Consider the following 25085-nt stretch of genomic DNA (forward strand, 5'->3'; position numbering starts at 1 on the left):
TTTGGTATTTCCAAGCTTTTATTTATATGTTTTAACTATTTTGAATTGTTAGCTGCAGCTATTATACACTCAGATAACGACAGAGGCAACATATGCTAATGAACATTGTAGTTGATTTGTTTGAGACATAGCGACGAAACAATATTAAATACTTAGACAATTTCCGTGAAAAATAAAACGACCGCATCTTTCTCCACTGAGCCACTCTGGAAATAGATGATGCACGAGTACAGCCATCGTCCTCAAGTCACTATTGTTTTGGTCCGTGGTTGTTAAAACATCACAAGCCGTGTTCCCACATCCTTCAAAGCTCCTCCATCCTCACCTGCTGTCTGCGAGCCCAAAGCGAACACCGGGATTATTTGTAGCCACACAGAGAGGTCCTTGAGTTTTGTTCCACGACACACTGCCAGGGAAAAGCATCAGTCTACATGAACCTGCTTCATTGGAGAGGAGAAGTATTCACAAGGAAAAGAATCGAAATAGAGTTTCTAATCTGGATAAACACGAGTGTGGCGCGTGAACTTTGACATCCTAAGGACATTTCAAATAGTTATCTCTCAGCAATTTGGAGCTGTAAACATGCACTATAGCTTTGTACAGCTGGATATGACTTCATTAATTATGTGTTTTTCTCATACTCAATAACTAGAATAATCTCAAAGCGGATGTTTTTCCTTGGGCAGGGAAACTCAAGGCCTCTGGGAGATGAAGGATAGAAGATGAGCTCTGAGTCCATTTGAGTCTGATGAGAGCCCCTCCGACACCTGGCTGCGGCTGACTGAACACAGACTGGACCCCGGTGGAAGGTTTGGGCCTCAGATCTGGCTGAGGGGCAGAAACTTCTGGTAGTAGCTCTTGGTCACGTCGATCATCAGGTCCTGCGTGCACTCCGGGAGCTCTCCGGAAAAAAGACCTGAGAGAGACGGACTCACGTAAGACTGGATATAGAAGGGAGCATCGAAAGAGACCTGGTGGTCACTGGTGTGAGTGTGTGTGTGTCTGACCTGGGCATCCAGAGAAGACGGTGAAAGGTGGCACCACGGTCTCAGGAGGCAGCACAGTGTTGTCTAAGATCTTGCAGCAGTCCTTCAGCACACACCGACGACCCTACGAACAAAACAAAAGGCCGAAGCAAGTCAGCAGACATCTGCAACCGGGACAAACGTCTTCGCAGACTCTTTGAGTGTTTCTGTCTGTGACACAGCAGGAGACAGAAAATGGTGCCTCAGAAGGAGATAGCAGTAAACATAATCCTGACAGTGTGAAGAAAACGAGGCTGAGCTGAAGTGTTGGTTTGGAACATTTAAAGACAACTATGAAGAAATGTGTTGGTACCACAGTCTACGGTTCAAACTCGTGTGTGTCAAATCACTACTGTAACAACAATTATTGTACAAACTACGCCTGTGTCCTACAATCGACTGAAAAAAGGCACAGTACTTTCAGGACAATGAATTTAGATAAACTTAATGAGAATCATAAACATTTTGATAAAAGAGGAAAGTGTTCATCCAGAAAACACAATTTAGGTAAATACGGCATATCTTCTCTATCCTTATGTCAATTGATCACTTTAAAGCCTTTCCTGATTTGTATAATCGTGTCCATCTGGTGGATCCAGGGAATATTTGCGTGATGATGTTTTCTAATCACGAGAAAAAGGCACAAACATCAGCAAACATCTGTTTTGCTTTTTTGAATAAGTTTTAAAAGTCTGCCGCGGTCACTTGTTTAAGGTGAGTGTGTTCGGGCCACAGCGACATCTCGTCTGCACGTGTTGTTTTTCTAGATCCCAAACAAACTGTAAGATCTGCAACTATATTGTTCCATATTTTGAAAAAAATAAATCATCAACTCTGCCTTTGTTGACAGAAAAATGAGTTTACCCGTGAATCACCAGCAGGCAGGAGGTTTGTCGTACTGGTCTCTCTCTCTCTCCCCACTTTTCCAATGTCAGCAATGGTATTAATGTCAAAAACTATAATAAAAGATATATGATGAAAAAAAGAATAATCTAGGTTTGCTGTCGTTAAAACAACGTGATTCGTTGCATTTTATTTCTTGTCACAACGCAGGACTTCTCGAAGCAGTTTGTTGCTGTTCAGTTCGGTTGAACATGACCATCATGTGACCATTTCACCGCAGGCAAGAGGAGACACTGATGCTGTTCATGTGCTTTCATCTCTTTCAGCGTGGTTTTCTTTCACTGCTGATCAGCCTGTGTGTGTGTGTGTGTGTGTGTGTGTGTGTGTGTGTGTGTGTGTGTGTGTGTTTTCATCTCACTCACTATCACACAGTTCTTGCCGATGTGGACGTAAGAACCAATCTGTGCCGCGTTGACCACGCAGTCCTCCTCAATGAAGACGTGGTCTCCGATGTGCAGCGGGAAGAACGCCACTCTGCAGGGAGACGAGGACGGTGGACGGAGGACCGGTTTGAGGAACACAAAACAGCGCAGCGGTGGCCGTGTTTGCCGAGCAACACTCGGCTGCATGGAAGACGGCTGGACAATTGACGGATCGCTCGAAGGACAAAACGGTCAATACTTTACCCTTTGCTGAACTTCTTGAAAGGTGGTCGAATGACACTGCGACTCTTCACGACACAGTGTCTGCCCACCCTGACGTTAGCCAGGTCTCCCCTGATGATGCAGTCATTCATGACTATAGTCTGGAGGAGGGACACACACACACACACACACACACACACACACACACAGTAAATCGCACGTGCATCATTACACAGATTGGTGGTAGTTGGTGTTTTTTTTGTTTTATTTTCCTTACTTTGCCATTGAGGACGATGTTTTGACTCCCACACAGCACCGACTGTCTGCTCACTTTGTTCCCAGAAGCCTGAAAAACAAAATAAAACAGCAGCGAAGGTTATTGTTTGTATCCGAGTGTATTTATATTCGTATTGGTCGTTTAAGCTGAACACAAACTACGGATTCAGTGACGTGACGCCCAACGCCCTGCTCAGCTTCAGCCGACAGTCAGCCGGCTGGACGTCACACATTACCGTCTCAATGTACTCCGCTTTGTTGTACAATATTTCAGACAACTCCATGGCAGGAAATTCAGTCAAACGTCAAAGGCGGTGATTATTATTCGACTATAATAACATCTACAACATCGATCCGCTTCTGCTCTGAGCTCTGCAAGCAGCCGTCGACGCTGCTCCGCTTCTTGCGCATGCCCGGATGTGACGTCACCCAGAGGCAACACGTAAACCATTAAAAAAACAACAACAACAACAACAACAAAAAACACAACAACATACAAACACATTAAAAAAAAACTAAAATAATTGAATAATAAATTAGTGAAATAATTGAATTACATTTCAGGGGTCAATAAATTAATTTCCTTTCAATAGGAGATAAAGATTAAAAAATAAATAATTACATGGCGATCATAAAAGACCAGTGAGGCATTATAATCAATTGAATGGATAAATGAAACGTTAAATTATTGGTCAAAACATATTCAATTGCCAAACATATTGTACTGACCGGTGTGTATCAGACTGAAAAGAACAGAAATAATTCTTAAACTCGTTTTAAAAACCACGTTAATGATGGTTTCTGAGTTTTCCATTTATGTAAGAAATGTCACGGGATATTTATACATAATTATTATATTATGAATAATAACAAATTCCTTCCGAAACATTATTTACTTTAATTAACTCCAATGGTGGAATATTCTATATATTGAGACTTAATGTAACAAATCCACATCAGTCCAAAATTTATTTTTTAATTCTGCTGTTTATCCATTAACTCCTGATGATTTACCCTTCTTTATACTCCATTATTATATACTATAACTATAGCTTCCTATAATTTATTACCTTTATGGGGTCTTTGGAAGGGAGTCACATTCTCCTTTTTGAACATTTCAGCTACATAAATATCACAAATATATTTTCCTGGATCTTAATCATTATATCCTTTTAAAAAAAAAAATATTATTAATTAATTATATAGCAATAATCTGCAGTAATCAAGCTGTTTAATAAGCATCTTGATGTGCCACCTCCAGGTGGATAGATTATCTTGACAAATGTTGTGTTAAACTATTCTGCTCCTACAAGTTATTTAACCAGCCTACCTGAGTTTAAAAATCGATCAGTGATCGATTGGTCTCGTCTTCTCTGGGCTAAATCCTGACTTCTTAGAATACTTTTTTTTTTTTTTTTACCATTTATAAAAGCTAATTGTTATAGTCTAATCTTTTTTTTTTTTTTTTTTAAATCGTACACTTAGTAAATAACGCGTTAAAAAAAAAGAAGCACAAACAAAGAGCAAAACGCAAAATAAAAACACAGTTTGCGTTGTGCGCATGCGTCCCGCGGAGCCCTTGACCCCGCTGCTGCTGCTTCTTCTTCGCTTTGCATGCCGGGAGCTTCCAGTTCGTCCTCTCCGTCATGGCGGCCCGTGTCCTGCAGCAGTGCGTCCGCTCGTACGCCCGGCCCTCGCTGAGGCTTTGCTCCGGCGGCCTCGCGGTCAGAGCCGCAGCTGTCCCGGCGGCGACTCTCCACCGACCTCTGTCCTCCGCCGCAGGCAGCCGGAGGACGCGGTGGGTCGGCCAGAGGCGGGTGAGTCTCCGGTAACATTGAAGCGTCGCGGCCTAAGCGGCTCGCAGCTGTGACCTACCGACGTCTTTCAAAAACCCCGCCGGGCCCCCCGTCGACAGTTCACGGTGTCACGCGAGCGGTTTATTGGGCTTCAAGTGACGGTTTGTCGGTGTGACCGTCTGTCCGAAACACACCGAACAACGCGACGTTATAGTCTGATGAAACTGCAGCCATGTTTGTTGCCCTGTTAGCTGGCTGGTTAGCGAAGATGGTGCGTTCACGACGGTCGTTCATTACAGTTCTGTTGTCGTCGCCGCCGTCTGGAGCCGCATGGACACTTCGGATGAACCCAGCTCTGTGGGGTTAATGCGAGCCGAGCATTACGTAATCAGAAATGGGGATGCAATTGAGTAGCAGCACGTTTAAAACATTGAGAAGGAATGTAAGACATTTATATATATATATAAAAAGGTAGTAAATCTGAGGACAATTAAATAAAGGGAGTAAATAAACTCCCTTTTCCTCCCCGCGAGCATTATGAAGCTAGATATTTACGTTTTCTTTTGAATGGGGGACACAGTTAAAGCTCATTGTACAACAGAGCCAGACAGAAAGATCACCAATAAGTCAGACAGATGCACATTTAACCAAACTAACCACCTGCATCCGTTTTATGGTATCAATTTCAAAAAGTAATGAACAAAGTAAAAAAAAAAACAACAACAACCAGTTTGTCTGTTTATGATGTAATCACAACAGGTCCATATATGTGGAAACGATGCCACGCAAAACCCCCAAACCTGAACATCTAATCCAAGCAGCAGTGTTGGATTATTAATCATATTAATCATTTGTTTATGCGCCCCCCCCCCCCCTCAGATCCCCTCGCTGGGTGTGTTGTGCCGACAGTATGGAGACCTGCCCCCCCTCACCCTAGAAACCATCAAAGACCGGGTCATGTATGTACTCAAGCTGTACGACAAGATCAACCCAGAGAAGGTCAGAACGTGTGCCGGGATTTCCTTTCCACGAATCTCATTTCTAATCGGATTTATTGGATTGACCGATAAAAGAAAAGCATCTTTTATGTTGATACTTGTATTTGATTTGTGCGCCGCAGCTGCAGACATCCTCCCACTTCATGAAAGATATGGGTTTGGACAGCTTGGACCAGGTGGAGATCATCATGGCCATGGAGGACGAGTTCGGTGAGAGCCTCTTTATTTATTTGCAGCATTTATATAAATGATTTATAGATGATAAAAAAAGCTCCGTCGCCGAACAATTCATTCACCGACCTGAAGTCTGTCCTGAGGCTGTGATCAAAGATGCATTAAGTTCATCGAACTCGGTCAGTGTCGGATTGGATCAGCCGAACTCTGCCCCGCTGTGATTGGCCGGTTTAACTGTCGCTCAACCGGTCCCGGGTCCTAACCGACCCTCCAGCGACACAGCGACCAATCACAGGCTGGGCGTCCCTCGCGCTGATCCGATCTGGCACTCGGCTTAAAGGATAGCAGAGGCCGGGGGGCGCAATGAGATGATGTCATCAAGGGAGCACCAATCAAACCTCAAAGGATACAAAACGGCGTCGTACAGAAACCATAACAACATATCGGCCAGCCTTGAATGTGTTATTAATAAACTGGTATTAATAGACGGGAAGTTCAAACATTCAGAGTGCAGGTTGGGAAGAAGGAACACTTCATCACCGTGTCAGACGGCCGCGATATATCTTCACAAGTTTGATGGTGAATTGATCGTTTGATCCCAACATCTTGTCAGCAAAGTGGATAAGAAAGGATTTACCCGTTTAGTTTAGTTTAGTTTAGCGTCACAGTTTTCATACCTTTACGTCCCGGTGTGCGTTTCTGCTGCAGGCTTCGAGATCCCAGATGCCGAAGCGGAGAAGTTGATGACTCCTGAGGAGATTGTACAATACATCGCAGACAAAAAGGACGTGTATGAATAAGTTGTAAAGCTCACCGCTGAGGCAAGTCTCTCTTCTGCTGCTTTCATCTCTCACTCTTGATGCGTCTCTTGTTGGTACTGAATGTGTTGTTGTTGTTTTTTTCCCCCTTCCAGAGAGGGTGACTGTTCCTCCCCCCCCCTCACCCCTCACCGGAAGCCAGTGGCGACACCGCTTCCCCACCCGAACCTCCCCCCCCCCCCCCGTCAGCTCTTCTGTCCATTACGGCTACGTCGGCGTGTCTTGTGTTTGACTGTATTTAAATGAACATGTTGTTGGGAGCTCGCAGCTGAAAGTCACATTAAACAAAAGTTCTATCAGTTTGGATTTCTCCACTCCGGCTCCCACGTTTCATCTCTCACGAATAGATGGATGAAGCCACCCGCCGTGCGTCCGCCGGGCTTTGGACACGGCGGACGGGTTTAAGTTTCGGTCACTGAATGAAAATAACTTCACAAATAAAGACGTGATTCTGAAAAACCAGTTGAAATTCAGTGTTTCTTCCGAAGCTTTCACACGTTGCAGCCGGGTCAGTTTCCAAACAGACGGAGGAGCCGTGAAGTTAATGAGATGAAGCTGGTAAAACTCAGGGTTGTAAACGGAGAAGATTTCACTGCAGAAGTTGGAAGTTTCTGCTGACGTGGCGTTTTAAAATCTACAGGATGAACGGAGACTTCGTCAAAGTTACGACAGACAGAAAAGGGAAATGTCAAATCAAAATACATCCTGGTTTTAAAACCAAATTCCGCACCGAACACCATTTACAGAACAGATGATTTATTTTTATGACCGAACTTCAGCACAACGTTTTAAGATTTATACTCTTTATATCAACCTGTAGCTGCTGGCTATTTTAAATAAAAAGTGGAGCTAACCTCTTTGATTTGAGCTCCTTTACGTAAATAAATTGCATTTAGTTCCTTCAAAACCTCAAGACGGGTTCATTTAAATCAGGGGTGTCAAACTCATTTTAGTTAAGGGGCCACATACTGCCCACTTTGATCTCAAGTGGGCCAGACCAGTAAAATCATAGCATAATGACGACAATATTTCTCTATGTTTAAATCATTGGTGAAGGTTTTTGGATGATAAACCCTATTTTAAGGTCTTTCTACAATAAACTAGAAACATAAAGAGCAAAAACTCAGACATCAGCCCACTGTTTATCTGCCCCGGCTCTCCTCTGCAGATTCCCTCGCTTTGTGACGCGTTTGACAGCGAGCGCTTCTTCCTCCGGAGCAGACGTCGCATTTACGCTGTTTTTGAAGCAATTACTGGATCGATTAAAAAAAAAAAAAAATAACAAAACGTTTGTACTCATAAACCTCCATATTCTCATAGAAATGCAATTTATGTCTTTCTGTAATTTTCACACTTCGCAAAGTCATCCGGCGGGCCGAGCTGAACCCCCTGGCGGGCCGGATGTTTGACACCCCTGATTTAAACAGATGTTCAAACCCAAAACAAAAACACTGCACTTATATTTCACAAACCAAAAAAAAAACAACAGTTGCGGAGCAGAAATTGCGTGCGATTTAAATCGTGGCGCGCCAGAGGACGTCTGACCTCGAGGTTTGGAGCCACCGGACTAAACTACCTGCCCGAATAAAGCTCCACCTCCAGCATCGACAACTTAAATATGTAATATCTCAAATCAATCGGGGGACCTCTTGTCTGCACGGGTAGTTTTAATTGATACGAAACATCTTTTACTAAAGTCCAAGTGCTTCTTCCACCGTCAGCTCAGTTCAGTTCTGCTTTTCTTTCCCAGAAGGTTGTTCAGCTCAGTAGTCTGACCCGAGGCCAAATTACAGATTAGCAGTCAGATTAGAGATTAGATCGGTTGAAGTATTCTGATCCTCTTAATTAATCAGAAGTACTAATACAGCAGTGAGGGGGGGGGGGGGAAACAACAACAAAAAAACATGCGGTTTGAAAAAAAAAAAACATAAGTAAAAGGATGGAAATAAAAAGTCCGGGAGGCACCAGGTGTCATTGTTAGTCTTTTATTGAGGGTTGTACCCAAAGTTATACAGCTTTGTATTCCGGCTGCAGGAGCCAGAGGGTTACAAACAGTAATCAGTATACGAGTACAGCCAACAGAAGACCTACTACTTACTATTCTACATCTTAGTACAGATTCTCTTAAGAACACTAAAATCCAAGAAAAAAAAAAAAAATAAGAGAAAAAAAATAAAATAAAATAAAAAAAAATACAGAACAAACCAAGCAACAAAAGGAAGGAGAATAAAAAGATTAAAATGAAACCAAACAAATAGACAGCATCAGAGGAGACATTCATTATTAGAGCACACTGGAGTTGGTTTTTCTATACCTTGTAATATCAGGCGACTTCGTTTTTGTCAATTTTTATACTCATACAAATAAAGATTGTCCTTCAAAAAGTGCAGATTCCACCGAAGTTTAAGATAAAATCCTTTGATGACCCGAGGAAGACGTTTGAAAATAAAAAGGTACTTCCCGTTTTGTTTGGAAGAGGAAGACGTCCTCCCGTTGATTATAGACACTGTACGTTTATATTCTCAGTTATATATATATATATATATATTTATACATATATAATATATATATATATATATTGTATATAGTTTCAACAGTCTCCCAAAGCGATGTGCATAATAGGTTTACAGGTGATCCGACTACACACTGTGGATTGATAGAATCTCTATAAAAAACATTGGAGTTGTGGAAAATTTGCAGATTCACCGGCCTCGCTCCCCTCGGCTTATCGAGGAGACGACGGCGAGCCGGGAAGGTTAAAGAAATGGACTTTGCAAATCTGAACCCGTCCTCCTCTCCTGCTACAACTGGCCCGACGGTTGCTAGGTAATAAAGGTTTTTTTCAGTTTTTATTAGTAGTAGTAGTAATAGTAGTACTAGAAGTACGATTCAACGATGGCACAACATGTTTGAGGAATATTATTGGGAATCCCATCTCAGCTGTTTGTTTTTTTTTGTTGTTTTTTTTGTTTTTTTGTAAAAAGTTTCGGGATTGTTATTTTTTGTTTTGTTTTCATTTATTCAAAGAAAGCGAAAGAAAAAAAAATAGAGAGGGGAAAAAAAAACAAAAAACAACAACAACAACCCAAGGTGGACATGGAAGCCTGGGTTCAACACTCCACTGCATAGTCTCTCTGAGCAACACCCCCCCCCCGCCCCCCCTGGTAACCCCCCACCCCCCACATCTTTGTGCTGGTTAGACTAAAGCTTTTCAGGGTTTGTTTGTATGTTCATACTAAATGTAAAACGACAAAAAAAGACAGCAGATTCTCACAGTTTTTGTGTTGTTTTTTTTTTTTTTGTCCTTTTTTTTTTTTTCTGTCCAAAAAACAAAAATGGCCTCAGCGCCTTTGATCGACTGCAGGAGCCGTTGGGTGTGTGTGTTATCATAATATAGCATTTACTCACAGGATAGTTAAGTCAAGAGAAACACAGAGTCACATTATTTCTTCTTAAATATTAAAAAGTAGTAGAGTATCGCCAGCCAGCCAGCTCCCCTCCTCCCCCCCTCCCCCCCGTGTCTTCCTCCCCCCCCCCCTGGTCTGGCCCTGTCGGGAAGCTGCTTGGCAGCCCTGGGGATTGTACATTGCTCATGGTGGTTTTCACTTACTTAAAAGGTTTCCTCACATCATCCTTTTGCAAATGACTTTTTCTTTTTTCTTCAAGCATTTAACATTGTCCAGCTTTTTTTTTTTTTTTTTTTTTTAAATACACATATGCACACATACGTAACGGGAAAAAAAAAAAAAAAGAAGAAGAAGAAGAAGAAAAAAAAAAAGAAGTTATCAATCCCTTTCCTTTCCTTTCCGCTCACCCTCCCTACTCCATTTGGCATGATAATGTGTTCGAACAAGCATACACACTGGTTCTGTACGAGACCGGGCTTTGTGTCTTCCCACAACCCTCACTCACACACACACACACACACACACACACACACACACACACAGTAGATTGGACGAGACAGAAACAGATGAAGCTGGAACATCAACAGTAACATCGACGTCATTGAGGCGTTTTACAGACGTTGCTCGTCCCTTCTCTGACAGCAGAGCATCGCGGCCTCCTGAGCTGCTGATCTGAGGTCAGTTCTTGTCCCGCTAATGGTGAAGATAAGGATACTGAAGAGGGCCAGAACAGCCCCCACGTCACCGCTAAGAAAGAGACATCGCTTCAAATCTGAATGTACAAAGTGTAAAGTAATTTCGTTGAGCGGTAAAAAAAAAAAAAAAAAAAAGGGAAGGAGTTGGAGTTCACCAGCCGCGGACCTCCTTTCAGTTTCGCGCCTCCTCTTCTGTAGTTAAGCTTCGGAGTCGGAGAGGGAGCGCTGATCCCGGGTAAGCCGGCGAGGAGGCGAGTGCAACCCCCCCGTGTTCCCGAAAAGCCGGGAAGAACCGGCCGAATCACGAGTCACGGCGAGTCCTCGTTTCAGTCGAGCTCGAGTTTCCCCCACGGCGAACCGTCACCGGCGATCGCCGCGACAACGGGGCGTGGTCACGAGCGGCGGTCCGACTTCTCGTTCAAATACAAAAAAACAAAAGGACAGCGGCTGCTTTGATTTCGTGCGGGTTTCGGGGCGGGTCGGGTGCCAGAGAAGGCGGATCGAAGGCTCCGCTGTCGTTTCTACTCTTTTAAAACCGTTTCAGCTACATTCTGGCTCGGCTTCAGGCGGCGTGGCCAAGTCACCGCTCTGACCGGCCCGCCCAGCGGACAGGGAGAGGTAAACCTGGAGAGGACGGCGACGCCTCCCCCTCCGTCTTCTCTCGCTCCCTCACTGGGACAAACAAAGCACCATCTCCGCTAGTCGCACACACACACACACACACACACACACACACACACACACACACACACACACACACACACACACACACACACACACACACACACACACACGTCACCCGGTCACGACACTCTCGCAGGCGCACCTTCTGTCCTTCAGACGGACCTGAAACTCCGAACTACGACGCCGTCGTCTGTCCGAGCGTCTCCGCTTCGCTCGTCCTTTCCGCCGATCCGCTCGAGTGCAAAATCCAAGGCTCCTCGGTTCTACCCGTCAAATTAAGTTAACTCGAGCGTAAATGACAAACACGGTTCAGATGTTCCACTTGATAACAATTGTTCAACACGACAAAAACAAATACAAAGGATATATATATATATATATATACATACATATATATATATATATGTGTATCTATATATATATATGTATATATATATAGTTACATATATATATACATATACACAGCAAAGCAAAGAGATCTGGAATTAAGTAAACTAATCTTTCGTATGATTGAATTATTTGGTAGAGAGCGGTTCAATACTGGCACACACCACTTGTCAAGTCTGGCTAATACTCAAGGTTCGGTCTCACTACATATGCTTCGAGGTTGTTAAATATTCACGGCTAAACTTAAAAAAAAAAAAAAAAACAACTAAAGAAAAACTCTTTGTGTACTTCTGAAATCAAACCCTATATCGGAGGAGGAAACCTGCACACACACACACACACACACACACACACACACACACACACACACACACACAACAGGCTTAACGCAGAATCATTACACGATGAAGAAAAGAAATTAAGGTCCATGGCTTCGCTAATGCTGACTTCACGTTCACGCACGCTCTGAAGCCCCCCCCCCCCCTCCTCCCTCCCCCCGAAAAATATTGTGCATCATAGGAACTAAACAATCACTGGTTGAAAGGTAAATCTATTATTCACGCTTGTACTCCTGACGACAAACACCACTGGGTGGATTTACATTCACGCTGCTCTCGCGCGCACGCACACACACACACACACACGCACACACACACACGCACACACACACACACACACACACACACACACACACACACACACACACACACACGCACGATTCATCACGTCAGGAACTTCAGATGAGTACACCCGCTCCCCCTCCTCCCCCCCACAGGAGAAAAAAAAAACCAAAACAAAAAACCAGTACAACAATACAATCATTTTCTATTTGTAAACAGGTAGAAGCCACTTGACTTGTTGCATCTTCGGACACAATTAGAATCAAGGCAATGAAATGTGGACGACTTTTGCACTGTTAAAATATTATCTTCAACCAAAAAATAAAATTTAAAAAAAAGATGCGAGTTTTTCTTTGTTCCTTTTCTTTTTCTTTTTTTTTTTCTTTCTTCCCAAAACACCATTTGTGGCAATGAGAGTGATTCTTAAAAAAAAAAAAAAAGCAAGTCAGATTTCGCATTTGTTGAACTTAATGAAACATTTAAAACATTTTGTGAGACATGGGAAAGGAGAAAAACAAAAAAACAAAAAAGCGCCTCTCAGTAGGCCGTGTGGATGAGAGGCTACAGTATGCATAGATACAGGTTTGCCTTTCTCTTGGTTTAGAAGTCTGACAAGACAGAACGTTTTCCCACTGACAGTCGCACACTCACGCGATTAACACTCCCCACTTTTGATTCTTCCATCAGTGGAGTGGAGGAAGAGGACGAGGAGGGAGGGAGCGTTGGGATTTCTACGGCCCGTCCTCCACCCCCCCCCCCCCAACCCCCTCCCGCACACTTTAGGACCCCCCCCCCCTCAAAAAGACAGCATATTGAAAGCAGTGTGTTGAGCTTCTCCAGCTTAAAGCAGTTATTTGGCAGAGGAAAAAAAAAAAAAAAAAAAAAAAAAAAAAACTTACAGACCTATACATCGTTTTCAGTGCTAAAAGTTGGATTTTCCTTTCCTACAAGGAGTAGTAGTTTTTCTTTTAATTCCACTACAAGGGGGGGAAAACTGGCTTGATTTCCTGAGAACCATTGCTGGTTATTTAGCAGACAAAGAGGAATAGTTCAAATAACCAACGCCATGGCCAAAAACACTGATCCGAATTCCCAGAGTTACAAAGCATCGTCTTCATCCTCAATAAGAGTTTTTTTTTTTTTTTTTTGATTTTCTATTGGTTTTATAGTTTTTATATAAATTTTTTTTGTAATCCTTTTTAAATTTTTTTGTGCATTTCTTTTTTTTTTTTTTTTTTTATTCCATCTTCTCTTTAAAATGAAGAATGAACACACGTTCCGCCTCCTAAGTCTTGTAAACAAGAGGTTGCAGTGTGGCACCTCCAAAACATTGAAAGCCTATTCTGAAAGTGCTGTTCCCCCCCCCACCCGCCCACGAGGGGGCCAACGGGAGGGCTTGCTAGATAGGCTCCGCCCCCTACATTAGGGTGGGCGGAGCTTGCTAGTCCCAGCTGCGGCTACAGTCCTTTGCACTGCAGAGCTCAACGTTCTTTAGTTTTAAAACAAAATTGGTGCAATACTTTTTAATGTCACTTACTATCACCAGATAATCATCCTAAGTCAGGTTTTATTCTTTAACTATCTGTTGATCTTGAACTCCACGACAACGCAGTAAGGTAGGCGTGCCAAGGCAGAGAGGAGCGCACACATACTCATTCAGAACTCGCAATCGCGCGCGCACACACACACACACTCGCACACACAAAATACTTCCACACACGTGCGCATGCACACGCATACACACTTACGGTAAGGACCTCAATGAGTAAACAGCTACACTGGAAAAACTGGCTGCTCCCTCTATATTGCAGATTATATATACTGAGAAAAAACCACATTCAGTGCAAAGTTAAAAAAGCTCATACTCCAACATTGTCAGCAAACGAATGCAAAAAAAAAAAAAAAAAAAAAAAAAAAAGAAAACGTTAAAAATAAAAAGAATTGGAATTCAAATAAACATGACCAATGAAACAAAAAAATATATATAATAATGAGCTCGATTGAAGCTTTTTTCGGTCTGAAAGAGCACTACCTGGAAGCAAATATCCATCCGTTCACATTATAGAATTGGCCTGCATGATTCAAGTATTCCGACTGATATGTTTTTGGGCTAAAACAAAGTGGACATATGTGCAGAGAGAGAAACGTAACTTGTTTTCCACAGGGCAGCCCCCGTTTTGTTGAATATCTTGTAAGTGAGAAATAGTCCAACTAGTGCCATTGCATTTATAACTACATCTTTTTTTTTTTTTTCATTTTCTTCTGCTGATTATTGATAACTTTCTACTGACCCTTCCCCAAGCCTGTTTGATTGGCAGACGGCTCACATGGAGTCTCCACCCCCTGTCAGGTGATCCACCGGGAGGAAGGAGCTGATTGGAGAGGGGCTGCTGATCCTCCCTGCCTCGGTGCCACTGGGGGTCCCCCACAGGCTACTGGAATAGTTGGGCCCTCCCCACAGTGAGGAGCTGTGTAGATCGCTGCTGTTCCACTGGTTAGGTTCAGGAGCGCGGCTGGGAAAGGGGTGAGACTGATCCATCCTGCTCTGAGAAGAGCCAATGGCCTGCCAGCCGGAGGAGGGAGTGGCCAATGACTGCCCTTGTGCAAAGAAACGGCTGATTTCCTCCTCGCTGGCGAACTCAGCCAGAATAGTAGTGTTCCCCAAAACACACCTGTGGAGACACAGCAGGGGAGTTAGAGGGTGAGTCTGGGTCTGGTCGATGCTCCTAAACACCCTGTGTGTGAATCCGTCATTATTTTTACACACCGCAGGAACGGTAATCAAAACTTCTGCCCCGGGAGTAACTTGGCTATTTTAGTGCTTCTTCCTGATTCTCGATTGTATTTTTGTTTTTCTTAGTGCGAATGAGTCCAAATTTCAGGAATCAAGTTCACAGAAATCAAGACTAATCAAATCAAGATTAAGATTTACTTTGACTTTTACAGGCTACTTTAAAAATGACAGTTTAACACCATTGTTGTAACAGTGATATTTTTCTTCTCTGTGCTGCTGTTCTCCAGCAAAAATCTAGCTGGAGGACTTCGGTGTGTAAAATCTCCAGCCTTGTTACAGGTGCTGGGATTCCCGTTTATACAGGAACTATCTTGCTGGTAAATCAGGCAGTAACATGCCAACTCAACACATTGACTATATCGTACACCAAGAAGATGTGGATGTCTAAAACTCAACGAGCATTTGTCTATCTGGTCATAACATGTGCAGGAGACATCTGACTCTGAAGTTATGGTGATGAGAATGAAGTAATGACGCCATCAGCTTCCTGCAGAGAGGATGTGGCGGTCAGTCGTCTTTATCACAGCTCAGTCAGTCAGCCACTGTGAGAGCGTGTCTGTGTCTGATGGTCTTACATGTGCAGGCTCTTCTGGGCCTTGGCGGCCTCATCCTTGGAGCTGTAGCAGACCACAGCGTTACCATGTGGCAGGTTGAGGTGGAATGTGATCAGAGGGCCGTGCTGCATGCACAGAGTCCTCAGTGTAGAGCCGTCAATCTGGGAGACCACACAAACACAGCGGGATCAACACCAGCCGACAATGAGCGGTCACAAAGAGCTCCTCAAACTGTTGTGACAAATTAACTCGCAAATGAAAGGCGACATTTATCAAGTACCTGAGGTGTGAGATTTTTCAGAACGAGCCATTTGGTTCTCCCTGAGCTGCTGCTGTCACCCCAACTGGAACCTGCTCACACACACAGCAAAGAGTCGTTGTCAGATCAGAAGCTGGGATGAATGCGAGCCAAGTATATGGACGTTAGAACGGAGGAGGAGTACGATCTGCATTTCTACATCTTCTACCAGACAAGTACGAGGGCTCGAAATGGAAGTGTGTATAAAAAAAACAACTATTCAAATATATCATATCATCACAGAGGCTTATTTAAGGCAGTAAATATAATAGTATCCGAGTCAAATCAAGTCAGTGTGTGTGTGTGTGTGTGTGTGTTCTCTCACCAGGTGTGTATCTGGACTCAGTGGCGCCCCAGCCCCCCAGCCTCAGGGCAGAGCCATCCCAGCCGGAGGAGGCGGGGCTGGGCTTCTGGCTGGTGAGGCCGGGTGGGGGTCTGGAGGGGGCCGCCACAGACAGCGCCTTGGGAGGCAGGGGGACCTTCCAAAGCTCATGGGCAAGGGAGGAGTTGGACACAGAACCGCCGCCGGGAGACCACTTTGACTCACTGGATCTGGCTGCAAGGAGAGACAAGAAAGATGAAACCTGATGACCGTCCTGTCCATCATACGGTTATGGAGCGTCTTTTCTGACAAACATGGTCACTGGCTCAACTCTCCCACCATTAGAGGCTCATCTAGATCATTTGGCCTGAGAGTTAAAGGACAAGATCGTAAAGACTGAATTTCCAACAGGGAAACGCTACCTGAAGTGCTTTGTGCTGTACTGGTGAGGGAACCGCTGTGGCTGGAGGCACGAATGGATGACCAGGCACTGTTAGAAGGCATCGTGGTGTTCAGTGATGAGGATGGCCCTGGGAAACATCAAGGGGAGCGTTAAGTGTCCGTGTTCATGAAATCTGCTCATTGAACACGAATCCTTTCAAATTTGTGATTAATTACATTCAGATTTTACATTTAATATCTTTTCAGTTTATCAACTTTGTAGCTGAAACAAACGGAAGTGGATTTCAAAAGGTATTTTGTGATGCGTGTCCTACCGTTGTTCCTGTCCCTGAGGTGGTCTGTGTCGCGGACGGTGTTGATGGAGAGGTTGTTGATGACACTGCCAGGGGTCACATAAGGGTCAGTCTCAGGGTCAATGTTGGGGTAACCTTTCCAAGGCTCCCCGGGCCGGAACTCTGCAGACAAAACACAAATATCCCAATTAGTGGTTTTCAGGACAAACAATGTCGTCGTGTGTGTGTGGAGGGATGTGTACCTGGGGGCCAGGTGACAGTGTTTCCATGGGGCGGGGGGGAGTTGGCACGGGGCGGCCAGCCATCGCCCACCGAGCCTATTGATTGGCCGGGAGGACTCAGGGGAGATGGGCCAGGAGACAGGAAGTCATAGAAAGGAGAGTCCTCCAGACGCAGCCCAGACGACATAGCACCTGCGGGACAAACGCACGGATACAATCACACACACGGAGACTCACTGGTTGTTTTCACATATACAGCGTAACTCCTGCTTCTTTACAATAACAGTCTATAACAAGGAGACGTTTTTCAGTTTTTTTCTCAACTATGTTTTTCACCACCATTCGTCAACAGCTGATTAATCTGCCACATTTTACTAGTCGCCCACTTCACCATCGCCTCTCCTAGAAATATAATTATTGATCACAAACATTGAGAGGTTCTTAGCCGTACCAGTTTTGCTGTTCTGCTCCAGAGGGTCAGTAGCCCAAAGCTTCTTCAGTCTGGACTGGGGTGGCTCTTTGTAGCTCACAGACCCGCCACCACTGCTTCCACCACCACCCACACCCATGTCCAGGGATACATTCAGGTTAGAGTTCAAGCCTAATGGGAGGGATGGAGGAATAGAGGAAACAGCAGAGACATTCAGTCACTGAATCTAAATATATGGAAACATGTACAGGCAAATGTCTACACCTAAATGTAAAAAGGCCTGTTTGTGAGCACAACATACATTTCTGTAAAGGATGGAGAATCGACATATTTAAGTCATAAAAATGGATGGTTTTAGTTGACATACTTAAAGGGAAGTTGCTGAAGGATCCGAGAGCGGAAGTATCCTTCTGCATCTCAGGGGTATTGTGGGACAAGTAGTTATCCAGGTACGGTTTGAGGGGTGGTTGTTTCAGCAGGGAGGGGTCCAGGTGTCGTGGCGGTTGCATCATTGATGGTGATGAACCAATAGGGCGCGTCTAAAGACAGGAGGTGAGATGTTAGAGAAACTGTATACGGTTTCACAACAGTTTATCTTGTGTGTAATGATTTTCAGACACACACACACACCTGATCATTCTGACGTCCTACAGGCATGGCTCTCTGGCTTTGAGCCTTCTGCTGCTGCTGCTGCTGCTGCTGCTGGAGGAGAAGACGCTGCAGAGACACAGGAAGGTCACTTTAATCCACAGAAACAAGCACTTGGTCATCTATGTACAAGTATTCTGATAAACGGATCTTGTAATTCTGTGATGAGTTTTCAATATCAAAACCTGCAACTATAAATCTACATCCCTGCTATATTTTGACAAAGTAACTCTGTTGTCCGTGCCTTCACGTCTCCATTACTGTACCTGTAACTGGTTGATCTGGTTGAGCTGCGACAGCTGGTTGAGCTGGGAGAGTTGGTTGAGCACAGCCACCTGCTGAGGACCAAACAGGGGGTTCAGACCTCCGTTACCTCCTGGGTACTTTAACAGGGATGGAGGGACCTGGACACAAACAAGATTTAAGGTTTGAGTTTATTGAAGGCTGTTCAAGTTTTTCTTTGAATTTTATGTTTAACACACATCAATCCGTGTCGGAGAGACAGAAAAGTAGGATTGGAAAGTTGCTGTATTGTGTTTTCGTTGGGTAAATTTAGTTGATGAAGATTCCTTCATCTCTTCACTTCAACAGGTTTCCAAACATTAACCAGATGTTTTTTTTAACATCTTCAAAGTCTCGTATAAACAAATTTCTGCTAGATAATTCTCATACACACGTTGTTGGTTGTGAATATAAAAGATAGAGTGCATCTACATGAACAACACCGAGACATTCAGACTGTTACCAAGACAAGAGCTGATTCAAATCTGTATTTTGTAGCCTTCAACACAAAGAGCAGTCGATAGAACAGCAGGTGGTGTGTTGTGCTACCTGAGAGGGCAGGATGGGTGGAGGCACTTGGTTACGAAGATTGGGTTGAGGAGGGGGCTGGGACTGGGGGCCGCCTCGGCCCTGTGCTACGCTGCTGCCACCCAACATAGGGTTTACATTCTGCACAGGGAAAACACAAACACATGGTCAATTTTTTTTTTGCAAAAAACAATCTGAATCAATCCTAACCACAGGCTGTTGAGGAAAGTAGACGATTAAAGACCAAAAGACAACCGCTTTCTCGTCCTTTCGGACTCACCTGCCGAGCGGCCCCAGAACTAGAGTGGGAGGGAGACGGCCCAGAGTTGAGACAGGGGATAGGCTGAGCAGTATTGGAAGCAGAAAGGCTCATGCTTTGATTGGAGGAGAGCTCGTCAGAAGCTGGGCTATCGTAAGCAGAGGGAGAAAGCTGCAGAAGCAAAGGCCAGGTGGACGGCAGATTGACGGCAAGCACAGAAGGACAGGAAGCACATCAGCAGCCAAAGAAGCACAGAGAGGGAAGAAGAAAAGGAAGAAAAGAGTTAATTTTGCAGAAGGAGAAAGAAAGGGACAGTAATGTGGAGATGGGAAATAACGGCAGAGAGAAAACAGAGTAGGAAAGAGTGACAGAGCAAAACGAGTATTATGAGTGATCAGGGTAAAGTAAGAGATGAGGAGGAAGTGGGCACAAAAGGTGGCAGGATGAAATAAATACAAAAACTAAAAAGAGGATGACAGTTAAAAGCCGGAAACAGGAAGAGAGAAGTAACATTTAGTGCTGAAGGAAAAGCAGCAAAGCCAAACAGCAGTTTGTACAGAACTAAATTATAAAATCCATTTTTATTCACTTGCAACGCTACCAGCTGAGCAAATAAGTGTCAATATTTTGTTGCTCTTTGTGGCTAAAAGAAAAATGACAAACTGGTGATTTGTTGTGATGGTGATGATTTATCATCACAACAAATCACCATCATACAAACAGCAAGTATCAAATGAAACATCCCGTTCAAAAGCAACGCATCAGATGCAGTGTGTCAGAACAACCACTGTGGGGCACAACAGGGCTGAGAGAACGCAGCCAGATGCAGGACACCCCCTCCGCTCCACACCTACCTCATCATCATCGCCATATTGGCAGAGCCGCAGCTCGAGCCTCTCTGGGCAGTATTTTCTTCAACCCTACTGTAGCACACTCACTGCTCATGTTTCGGCGTACCTTGTCATAGTAAGAACTGCGATCCATGGCAGACTCCTTGTGGAGCTGGTGACGAGACCCGGGGTTCTTCCCCATCACTCCGTTGAAGTCTCCCATGCTGCCCATGTCCATGCGCTTGTCCTGCACCATCCCTGCTCCGGTCTTCATGGAGTCGTCAGGAGAGTCTCTCTGCAAGACGAGAGACGAGAACAAGGGATTATAGAGACAGAAAAGCAGACGAACATTGCATCAGGGGATAATGCATTTAAAAAACGAAACGCTGAATGAAGTGCAGCAGCCGCAGAGACCAAATTGGATGCAACCACAGATGTAAAATTGTCAGGCTTTTCCTGGTGGAAACTATAAGGCTGCTCCTGAATTCTGATCAGAAACAAGTGTTAAATGTGGTTATTTAATAAAAGTCATACTTCTGCTGCTGTTATAGTTTATGTTTTTGCTTCCGACACACAATTGTTATGATAATATTAAGTCAACACAACCGTGTAAATACACCTTATTTGGAGGTGAAAGAGAGATCGTACTCACAGAGAAGTTCATGCTGTTGAACTGGTTGATGAAGGGTTTCATCCACGGTTCGTCCTGTTTGTTGACTGGTTTGTTCATCTGAAACAGCAGAGAAAAGAGACGAGCTTTAACGTATATCGTGCTTTACTGTAATGAAATGTTCTCGTGTTGTGTTTGGCGGGAACAAACCTTATTGGAGCCTTTATGCTTGTAGTTCCAGGTGTTTTGGTCGTGAGACCTGGTCTCCTGTTGGCTGTTGCTCCACATGCCGATCTCCACCTCCTCTTCCTGGTCCCAGGTGTTGCCCATGGACCCCTCTTCACCACACCATGTCTCCATAGGTTTGGGACCTGGAGCTGTCAAGAAGAAGCAGGAGACAGACTCTGAACACCAACTACTGACTGTATCCGGTACAGTGTGTGTCCGCAACTTGCATTAGTCACGTCACGCACGAGCTCCATAGAAATTCTCCATTCTCGCTCGGTGCGGACTGCTAATGATTTGAACACATCATACCCTGCAGAAGGTCAGAGGTTTATTTTCATGTCCTGCGTGCACCTACCAGACTTGTGCGGATTACCCCATCCAGGCGCAGCCTCTCGACTGTCCCTGCTGGGTTCATTCCAGCTGCTGCTGGTGTCCATGGGCTTCCCCCTGCTGCTGCTGCTGCTGTCCATGGGCTTCCCCCAGGCAGATGTACCGTTGTCCACCTTCACAGGCGGAGCAGCGGAAGCCTCCCCCCACGTTGAGGACTCCTTCGGCTGCGAGTATGGCTCACCCCAACCTGGAGAGAAAACAGAAGGGGGTACCATGAGTCAGGGCATAGTTCCTGAAATGCAGTCCTAAATCAACAGCTTACACATCATTTGTTTGTGGGGGGGGGAATTACACATTTCTTTCATTTGTGTCATTTCTATCAAAACACCCGTGACCCTGGCAGTCAGGTAAACCTCTGGTCTCAGCAGTTGATGGACAACATTTCAATGTTGGTGAAGTACAACAACATCATTTAAGATTTCCTCAGAGCAGTCACATGTTGAAAGGAGGGTCGCGTTACATGAGCGGTGACGAGCTCTCGCTCACATTTTCAAAATTATAATGATGCTGCAAGTTTATATAGATGATTTTCCGCTGGAATTGGAGAACAGAGCTTTAGGAGAGAGCCACAGTGATGTCCCTGGGGAACCCGGCGTTAACACGCTTATGTAAGTGCTGTTTACTTTAACTCTGGTGGGTGTGTAAATGTCTGTGCAGGCCTTTATACCCCTTCAAATGTGAGAGCATGTGTGTTAAAGAAAGCGCATGCATGAGTTCAAAAAGCTCTGGTTACAGTTGACCACCCAGACCTGCTACTTTCACCCTCTGCGGGGGGCATTTGGGGGGATGCCTGGGATACCTCCCTGTAAAAATAGGACAGATCATGGGGTGGCCTCAGGCTTCGATGTTCCTCATGTAACAGGACGTGCTAGCAAGTACATGCGCATAACACCACAGAGAAGACACAACTTCCATATTCATGCAGGCATTTATGCAGAGATGCTACAGTCTCAATAATATAAAAGGGGGCGATGCATGCATGCGCACACACACACAGCTCACAGTAGACTCAAAGACATTTCGTCAACTCAGAACGTTTTAGTGTTCAGTACATGAACATATTCTATTAATCTTTGAACAGAATTTTTCACTTCAGTAGCCACAAAATAAAACCAAAACGAACATACACATCCTTTTCTCAACACAGTAGCTGGCTAGTTCGCCACATCTCTCCTCGCTATCCACTTAGCTCGTCCAGTTAGCTCGCTACAGCAGTAACCCTGAATAACCCTCGCCCCCCCCCACTGCTCTCCTTCCCAGGCCCCTTCTACAGAATAGCTGCCTTGCTCGTTTTAGTCCTCCCATCTTACATTGGAACCATTTCTATTACGAAGTCGCCAGACCTCCTCCGCTCACGGTCTCTCTTGCTCTCTTTTTCTGAAACTTAACAAAAGCCTGTGTTTCTACAGCAAGCAGAATTGGCGAGTGAGCGGAAAAAAAAAGGGAGGAGAAAAAAAAAAAAAAAGGCGAATGAGAGAAGAGAAAAATCGATGCTCTTAGCATTCCAAAGGGATGACTCAACGGGCTTCACAAAAAGCCCTCAACATAGACAACACTGAAGGGAGATGGGAGGCGAATGGCTGTGCGTGTTTGGTTTCTCTCCATGCTTCTGTGCAAATTGTATGCCTTTGTGTACACTTGTGAGTGTGTGCACATCCACACTTGCTGTGTCTGTTCTGTCTAAACCCTTTCAAGGCATGATTTCATCTATCCAAAGAGAAAGTGTGGGTGAGACTTGCACCTTGTTATGCATTCTTATTGCGAACAGTCTGCACCAGAAGGCTTGCACTGACATGCTCGGGCCATTTTTAATACGGTTTCATGTCCTTACATGTTATATGTAATATTGTGTCATATTAAACCAATAAACCTAAACAAACAAACAAAAACTAACATTAATCTGCAAGTTAATACAACCCAGAGTCGCTACATGTCAGGCCTGAGCATATGAGAATCTGCACAACATGTAATGAAAATATCAAAGCAGGATAAAAACAACTGGAACATGTGAATAAGAACCAGATCTGTTGTAACCTGACTGACAACATTTATGTGAGGCGAGACGGTAAATGGAGGCAAGTGTGAGTCTGCAGTGAAACAATCATCATTATCTTTTTTCACATGGGTGTAACTGTGTGCGCACAGATGAAAGATAAGGGTTTATATGTGCCTTAATCGTGCTGAGTAATTCATACGTGCATACATAGTCCAACCTACCAGAGTTGCCGCTTTTCTGCTGGCTGATATGCTGCATTGGCTGCACTGAGCTGTGTGCTGGGTGGGACTGGTGCTGAGAGGACGGGCCTATGGGCTCCTGGTCTGACTGACCCTTTTTGTTCCACATGTTGACAGATCCACCGCCATGTTTGCCTAGGAAGAGAGTTCAATCAAATTTTGAGTCGTCAGCTGAAACTTAATAGCGTCAGTTAAAAATTATATGCCTCAAATTTCACACGACTCTAAACCAGGTCTTGCACAGCTCTTTTTTTAATAAATTTGTAGTGGAGTGTTTACCAGGGTCTCCCCAAGCTGCAGTTCCATCATCAATCTCCATCCTCCGACGGACAGACTCGGGAGAAGGTTCTTCCCACCCAGTCGCCACTTCCTCCTTCTGACCTACTGTAGGCATTGGGCCTCCCAGCCAGCCTGAAATAACAATAAAAGTGAGTCATGAATTTTATGCCCTCCCACTGAAAAGTCTTCCTACACTGTGTCAAAACTCTTGTTATAGAGCAAAACAAAACTAAAATGTGCAAAAAAATAAAAACAAGGAGAAAACTACCTGTGGGCTTGTTAGGACCCGGATTGCCTCTGGACATGTTGGATTCAGGACCTTTTCCCCACTCGTTAGAGGTCTTTGGAATTGTCTCACTCCAGTTCTGGGCTCCGTGGTTGTTCTTCATGGGCTCACCCCAGCCCTGACTGCTACTCTGATGATTGGATTTGTGGACCGAGTCTCCCCAGTTGTTGCCTGGGTTTGGAGCGCCCTGGTCTGGAGTATTTGACCCTTCACTCCCTACCCAGGTGTTACCGCTGCTGGTGTTGGTTCGGCTTTGCTCGCTCCAACATCCAGAGCCGGAGCGGTCACTGTCGCTGTCCCAGCCCACTGAGCCTGCACCTCTTTGGGGTTCCCCCCAGTGGCTGTTGGCCCCTGCTCTGGCACCATCTCCACTGCCACCCCAAGTATCGTTTCCATTTCCACTATTGGAACCCCAGCTCTGCTGTGGTTTGGGGGCATTAGTCCAGGTACTGGATCTAAACAATGAAGGCAAATCGGGTAAATATAAATCATAAAGATCATCTTTGAATATCAGTCAGGGCTTAAAACAAAGACAATAATTACCTGTCATCTTTGTTAATGTTGTTGCTCCAGGTGTTACTGCTGTTGCTATTACCCCTGTAGCTGGGTCCATCATCCCAGCCTCCCTGCCCACCTCCTCCATTTGATGGGACTTTGTTGTCCCACCCAGAAGTTGGTCTCTGCTCTCCCCAGCCAGAACCTCCTGTATCTGGGCCTGAGTTGCCTGGCCCACCCCCCCAGCCTGCAAGTGCATGAGAAGAGCGTGTTAGTTCTGAAAGTTTGATTCCTAGTTTGAATATTTTCATTTTTACATCTAAAATGATTTCCC

General features: G+C 44.7%; 3 protein-coding genes across 6 annotated transcripts in view; 1 reads left to right on the forward strand and 2 right to left on the reverse strand.

Annotated features, from left to right (window-relative positions):
- Window positions 1-4350, reverse strand: dctn5 (dynactin 5). Its single transcript, XM_069149691.1, has 6 exons — window positions 3025-4350; window positions 2790-2858; window positions 2555-2673; window positions 2291-2402; window positions 1008-1110; window positions 1-916 (listed from the first exon to the last, which is right to left on the reverse strand). The coding sequence occupies exons 1-6, from the start codon at window positions 3070-3072 to the stop codon at window positions 819-821; spliced, it is 549 nt and encodes a 182-aa protein (XP_069005792.1). The 5' UTR covers window positions 3073-4350; the 3' UTR covers window positions 1-818.
- A 46-nt stretch (window positions 4351-4396) lies between these two features.
- Window positions 4397-7036, forward strand: ndufab1b (NADH:ubiquinone oxidoreductase subunit AB1b). The gene is made up of 4 exons (XM_069149692.1): window positions 4397-4605; window positions 5464-5583; window positions 5705-5792; window positions 6465-7036. Exons 1-4 carry the CDS (start codon window positions 4435-4437, stop codon window positions 6554-6556), a joined length of 471 nt encoding a protein of 156 aa, XP_069005793.1. The 5' UTR covers window positions 4397-4434; the 3' UTR covers window positions 6557-7036.
- Window positions 7037-13166: 6130 nt separating this feature from the next.
- Window positions 13167-25085, reverse strand: part of LOC138198333 (trinucleotide repeat-containing gene 6A protein-like) — a 32193-nt gene continuing 20274 nt past the window's right edge. For 3 of the 4 annotated variants that reach the window (XM_069149695.1, XM_069149693.1, XM_069149694.1), the window contains 21 exons: window positions 24800-24998; window positions 24239-24711; window positions 23971-24102; window positions 23674-23826; window positions 21422-21643; window positions 21049-21215; window positions 20881-20958; window positions 20356-20523; window positions 19420-19569; window positions 19161-19280; window positions 18596-18733; window positions 18312-18398; window positions 18049-18220; window positions 17703-17852; window positions 17273-17443; window positions 17052-17192; window positions 16758-16865; window positions 16339-16569; window positions 15996-16066; window positions 15737-15876; window positions 13167-15039 (listed from right to left, as the gene is read on the reverse strand). In XM_069149695.1, the coding sequence (XP_069005796.1) occupies window positions 14691-15039; window positions 15737-15876; window positions 15996-16066; window positions 16339-16569; window positions 16758-16865; window positions 17052-17192; window positions 17273-17443; window positions 17703-17852; window positions 18049-18220; window positions 18312-18398; window positions 18596-18733; window positions 19161-19280; window positions 19420-19569; window positions 20356-20523; window positions 20881-20958; window positions 21049-21215; window positions 21422-21643; window positions 23674-23826; window positions 23971-24102; window positions 24239-24711; window positions 24800-24998 (3620 nt within the window). In that variant the 3' untranslated portion in view covers window positions 13167-14690. The remainder of the gene's footprint in view (window positions 15040-15736; window positions 15877-15995; window positions 16067-16338; window positions 16570-16757; window positions 16866-17051; window positions 17193-17272; window positions 17444-17702; window positions 17853-18048; window positions 18221-18311; window positions 18399-18595; window positions 18734-19160; window positions 19281-19419; window positions 19570-20355; window positions 20524-20880; window positions 20959-21048; window positions 21216-21421; window positions 21644-23673; window positions 23827-23970; window positions 24103-24238; window positions 24712-24799; window positions 24999-25085) is intronic. The other variant, XM_069149696.1, reaches the window with a different exon arrangement.

This window comes from Embiotoca jacksoni, unplaced genomic scaffold (assembly GCF_022577435.1).
Source record: "Embiotoca jacksoni isolate LCO1_2020_lvr unplaced genomic scaffold, fEmbJac1.0.p SCAF_15, whole genome shotgun sequence".
Lineage (NCBI taxonomy): Eukaryota > Metazoa > Chordata > Actinopteri > Embiotocidae > Embiotoca > Embiotoca jacksoni.